This window comes from Hylaeus volcanicus, chromosome 8 (assembly GCF_026283585.1).
Source record: "Hylaeus volcanicus isolate JK05 chromosome 8, UHH_iyHylVolc1.0_haploid, whole genome shotgun sequence".
Classification (NCBI taxonomy): domain Eukaryota; kingdom Metazoa; phylum Arthropoda; class Insecta; order Hymenoptera; family Colletidae; genus Hylaeus; species Hylaeus volcanicus.
In genome coordinates this window covers 5,583,877-5,590,008 of record NC_071983.1, presented here as the reverse complement: position 1 = coordinate 5,590,008, position 6,132 = coordinate 5,583,877, and the positions used below count along the sequence as shown (strand labels likewise).

The 6,132-nt window shown below is 36.1% G+C and overlaps 1 protein-coding gene across 2 annotated transcripts; it reads right to left on the bottom strand.

Moving 5' to 3' along the window:
• Positions 1-969: 969 nt before the first annotated feature.
• On the bottom strand, positions 970-5,100 carry LOC128881036 (PHAF1 protein CG7083). 2 transcript variants are annotated; one of them, XM_054131684.1, is made up of 8 exons: positions 4,833-5,100; positions 4,212-4,294; positions 3,901-4,128; positions 3,608-3,817; positions 3,385-3,534; positions 3,130-3,294; positions 2,873-3,049; positions 970-2,665 (listed from the first exon to the last, which is right to left on the bottom strand). In XM_054131684.1, exons 1-8 carry the CDS (start codon positions 4,894-4,896, stop codon positions 2,468-2,470), a joined length of 1,275 nt encoding a protein of 424 aa, XP_053987659.1. In that variant the 5' UTR covers positions 4,897-5,100; the 3' UTR covers positions 970-2,467. The 2 variants fall into 2 exon arrangements, with proteins under 2 accessions (XP_053987659.1, XP_053987660.1); XM_054131685.1 differs by lacking the exon at positions 4,833-5,100 and adding an exon at positions 4,366-4,767.
• Between the last annotated feature and the right edge of the window lie 1,032 nt (positions 5,101-6,132).

Here is a 6,132-nt window from a genome sequence, read left to right as displayed (position 1 = left end):
AACAGAAATTGCTGTTTTATTACATTCAAAACATTTGATGTTCGAATATCGTTTTCGTCGTTCGCGAGCAATGTCGCCAATCGGAGAATAAAACTTCTTAACGAGGAGTATTGAAGTCAGAGCTGCGAAAGAGAAATGATTTATCGAAAATTGTTTTACACGATTTTATAATTCATTCAATACAAAATTATCTTTTCGTATAAATTAAATAGAGAGAGATTTCAGGGAGGATTATTGAAAGTAATTACATAGAGTACGTAATTTCTGAACGTTCCTGCTGATTTGATAATTGTTTTTTTTTTCTTTTTAATTTTTTCATCGTGTACTCGACCAGTTTCAATTTGTAAGAAAGATTTCATACTCTGTATATTTACTTCGAAATAGTTTCCACGCAAAATCAGTTTATCGGAGCGTCACAAAATAGGAGGTATTCCGTCGAAATAGGATTTTGAGAAACAAGAACAGGCGCAATTTACTAGTTGCGCAAGCGCCGTCTGCGTCTCCCACTTTGCAAAATTACGAGTCGATTAACACTTTTTTCGTTCACCGTTTATTTCCCCATTTCGTTTTCGAATCGTGAGTTTGACGCGATGAGATCACTTGGCATTCGAATTCGAAACAGCAAAGAAAAGCCAGCACTTGGTAAAAGCGACAGAATTTATACAAAATTCATTTTGAAAATTAAAGAGAATCATAACAGTTACTCCTTCCTTGCGATTGAACACAAATTCTGTCAAAGAGCTTTTTCGCTTCAGGAATAACAACTACTTTTAGTTACAAAAATGAATGAAATTGTTTCTTCTGGTTTCTTTAATTTTCAAAATTTTGTGCAAACCAACGTAACAGTATTTTACTTTGAGAATGTGGATGTAACATTTTCCTAGACGAGCGAATAGGATAAACAAAGCTATCGCGAGTCTACGCAGATAAAAGTGTTAATCAAAGTAATTATCGTTCATACGTCGTATGTCCATTCAACGGTAATCGTTATTATATTTTACGATTATTATTCATTACAGATCTTATAATCATTGTAATTTATCAACTATCGAAGTTTATACATTACATAAAACATACTTTTTTTTTTTAATACCCTATAATTAATGAGAACAGTTCGGAATAGGGTATACGATTGTGCAATTTAACATCGAAGTGAATTCAAATTTGTAGAAAAAGAAACTTTCCGTGAGTAGCTGCTTTCCAGCAGGTTTATAGAGGAATTCAATGTTACATTTAAATACTAAAACATTAACGACTAATCGGATTCTGCGCATATATTTATACCGCGATATTACCTAACGGCACAGAGAGAAATATAAGAAAGTATATTATTAACTAAATATCATTTTTTTGTGTGTTAATGCAAACAAGTAATCGATATAATTAATGGGCCTTATAATCTGGCGTATCACAATGGTCAGAGTTTAATAGATGGAAGTGTAAAAAGCAGGCCATCTTCCTCTTGTACAAACAAACATATTTATGTTTTCCTCCGTAGACTGTTCCGTTGTCCGAGTACTTTTTGTTTCAAAAGAGAATCCATTACTATTTTTATTAAGAAATTAATGTAAGGTACATTTAGGATACTATAATTCATATTTTTACGTTCAATTCTATACAGATTGAATGGGCAACGTCATTCGTACGTGTATCGTGCCTATTGCGCCGTGTGATTTCTACATCCAAACATTATTTTTGCTCCATTCATTGTTTGTTCGTTATCTGTTGTCCGAAACACCGGTTACAAAATTTTGGTTTACGAAAGTTAGATATTTCTTTTACTTGCACTAAGCACATTATTATATTTTACGGTTATTAATCGTTATTGTTATAATCACTGTAGGTTTATCATCATCTATCAAAATTCTTATTATCCTCTGGAACTATTTTTTTTTTTATCGAGCTCAGATATCGTAGTATTGATTGCTCACACAAAACCATTTTTTTTTTATTTACTATATTTAAAACTTATAATCAAATGATAAAAACGGTATATTAAAGATGATATTATCGAATATTGCAGACACTTGTACCCCTTAGTTGATTTCTTTTTGCGTTTTTCATATTTTTTTTTCGTTTTTTTTTCTATTTGACTTCCTTGATAGATAACTCCAAGGAAAAATGTAAAATGTTATAAGCAACAATATGTGATATTCAAAATGATATCGCTTGGTTTCTGAGTCTCACACCACATCGCCTTCTCGGTAATCGCACGTTATTTTACCTAACATCCTCACAGTTTCAGGTTACATTAGCGTTAAAAAGAACTCCGTCAGTGTTTTTACATGCATTACTCTTGACACTTCTGTTCTCGATCGTACAGCCTTTCGAACGAATGTTATTATGTAATTGCCAACATTGAAACTTGCCCATTTTCTTTTTTTTTTTTTTAATCTTTCTAATGCCATTCCTTTATCTGCTCATTAACGAGCGCTCTATAATGCACCATAGTATGTGATTATCAAGGTCACGCCGCTCTGTATAAAGTTACACTCGCAATGTGTTGATTTGCCATGACCTCGACGATCGCGTCGCGTATACCATAACAAAACGTGCAACCAAATGGATTTGTCGTGTTCGTCGAAGACGCACGGTTCAAGACCACTGGTCGTGCACTCGCCTTCAGTTGCTCGCTTATTCTATCCCATTTTGTATAGGCAGTGATCTAAAGAAGAAAAAGAGGTTGAAGTTATTTTGACTTCGGTATAAATACGCATCCTAATTATAAAATTGTAGGACGTAGCTCGAGTAAAACTTTGAGAAATAATTATCGATTCAGAGTCCTGCAATTTGATCGAATCGCGTTACTTTTGGAGTAGTTTATATAATTTCAAAATTTCAAATATAAATAAAATAAATAGGTGTATCATACCATAACTGGAGAAGGGGAAACATCTATGAGTTTTGCCGATTCACTGGAATTATTTTCGGGCGGCAAAGATAAAGAGAATTCGCAACGATGATACATATTAAAATTATAATGCCCTGGATAATTTGTGTGTAACACAAATTTCTTAACACATTGGGTTTTGGCATCGAATAAAACGTCCTACAAACGATAACGTGAGTTTTAAACGTACAGCTTTAGTTGTAAAATGTACACCATTCAGTTGAGTTAAAAATACTTGCCAATCCTAAACTGAAATAATTATAGAAGAAATCCGATCGCCTTATTTTATCACGTTTGTGCGCGTGAGGACTGTGAATACGCATCTTGTCCTCGGCTTTGAAAAACACTCGAGAAGGTGCCCCCAAGGCGCTCAACACATCTTCGCACGTATCGCCAAATAACACCTAAAATAATATAACATTTTTGTTGTCCAAATATAAAAATACTCATACCGAGTCATAGTACGAGAACAAAATTATATTATAAAATATAACCTCTTTGGTTAAGCAGCGTTTCTTCGGCTCCAGTAGTACCCTTGTTACAGAGCTACCTTCTGTGAAAAGATGCAATCTGAGACCTCGAGTACGTGCTTTGTCACGCAAAACATCTGCCTTCTCCAAATACAAGTTATTGTGATAGCAGACCTGCCAAAAGATGAACATGTATCATTCTCATCTTAGCTTGCACATATCCTAAACTATAACAAAAAATAATTACGAGCGGTAGAGGTGGCGGTGGTGCCTTTAAATTATGTTCGTCGCTTCCGCTTCCACCAGCCATATTACCGACATAGATGGCTGTTTTTGCTACAAGCGGCGAAGTTCCATTTGGAAATTGCAGTGACCCTAAACCATGAGCATACCCAGGTTGGAACTTAGAGTCAATGGGGAAGTAAAATGATAATCCTCGAAAATTTAGAACAAACACCTAAAAATAATACAAGATAATTATAGATAATCTTTAGATGTCCACATTCATGTCAACTTGTCTGTAAAATAGATACATCATACCTGTTTGTCACTATCATAAACACCAGGATGTGTTGCTCCAAAGGAGTGTTCAATCTGTTCGATCGATGGCAAAACCTCTGGTGAATTGAATGGCAAACCGCAGTACTTAAGTTTGACTAATTTCATATTATATATTTCAATTATCTTGAGCCTTTGCACCACAGGGTCAAATATAAGCCGTACACCATCGTGAGGTAAGTTTATTACTAAATCTACATCTAAAGGATTCTGTGAAACATATTTTAATTTAGTAACCAAAGACAATAGAGGAAAAATAAATAGAATATAAATTTCTATCAATGTATACTCACACTATCGCTATAAAGTACTTGTACTCCCCGTATAATGCCCACTTGGGATTGAATTATTGACACAGACTGAGAAAAATGCATACCTAGAATAATACCAGCATTAAAAAAGCCATCTTTCGTAAGCAACTTGCACTGCGGTTCATTTTCTATCTACCATTCGCGTGTTACTTTACATTAAGCACGCATAAACAAGCACCTAACGAGGTTCCACACATTTCATTCCAAGTTCTATTCATATTTATGATGTTATTGCAACTATGTATCTATTTCTGCTTAATAATCAGTCTGGCAATCGACTATCTCCCTCTAAAAGCTTCAACAAAGTGGCGATAGTTGTCAACAATTACATAATAATGCAACAAAATATTCATAATAAACTCCATTTTCTTTGTTTACGCGCGATTGTCAAACGAGGTGTTTACAAATAGAACGAAATAGCAGAGCGAGAACGCTGGCATGACAGGCAGCATCGATAAGACGCACTAGACACTCGGGCTTCCGTTTATATTTTTCGTTGTTCGTCGGAAATTTCGCGGATCGGGTAGGAAACGTTTAATCGTTGGAAAATTATGCGTAATACGACATAGCCGCGATACATTATGAGCGTGTTTCGTCACTTGCCTAAAATAAATTCCCACTGCTCGCAGCCGAGGGATCTCTCGGGCACCACCTCCAGCTCCAACATTCTACCGAACTTTCCCTCGTTTCTTACTTAAATAAACTAGAACAGAACGAACAACGCGTCTCCAATTATCATGAGAACTGCGTTGCCCCTTTGTCTGCGTATCGCACTGTTACTAATCACCAGATAGCCATATTGCTTCCCAAACAATAAACCTCGACACTCTGCTACGGCTGGCAAACTGTCACCGAACAGCTGATACGTACCGCAGAGTACGTAAAAGCGAACGAGACTATCGGCCGTGTATTTACACGCCAGTTGATACCATATTTCGACGACAAACTTCGTCCAGTATTCCACAGATGTCGCCAAACGAACTTTGCTCCGTCGGTCATGGTAAACAGCGCCAAGATTCGAGTTTAACCCTTTCGACCCGACTTTATCCTGTCCGTACTCTATTCGTTTCTCTTTTAGAAATTAATTGTATTAAACTAGACTTGACTCAACTTTCATCTAAAATTGAGAGACAAAGAATACCAACTATAAATTAATGTTCTATTTAAGTAATTTCAAGCGAACGATAGACAGTTTGGATGCTTGTTTCCCAGCTAGCACCAGACTCCAAAACATACAACAAGAGTACCGATAGAGCCGCTGTTTATGCAAGACGGGGTTAAAGACCATAGATAATAATTGTATTTTTTTGTTCACGCGTCGTGGGGGTTCTTCGATCTAACACGGTTCGAACCAATATACAGAAACATCTAAACTTAATTAGAAATTTTCCAGAAATTTATTTATCGTACTGATCGACCAGGATCGACGAGGATCGACGAGGATCGCTAACGAGAGAAGAATGTTACATGCTGCGTCATGTAAATAAACTATGAAAAAAATGCATGAAATTCCAAAAATCACTCAACGATTGATAACGACAGTTTGTAGTAAATAACGTCGCAAATTTGTAGAACTTACGCAACCAGTCGGGGCAAAATACAAAATACCTCTCTCCCCTCCCACCGAACACGGCGCGTGTCGCTTAACTGTAATCGTTATATTGATAGCGAATTCTGTCACTGTCAGATAAGAATGGTTTCATGGTCAAAGATTTGCCTTGAACTTTGTATCGAAATCGCTTGCTTGATGGATGGGAGTGTTGCAAGAAAATTGAAATAAATTCCCAAGCAGATCACTGATCAATCATCCATGATACTCATTGAACCAAGAAAACAACCCGAAACATTTACCTGATCCTCATCGATGGGAGTTAGATCTACCCAAAGAGAGTCGAGATCGAAA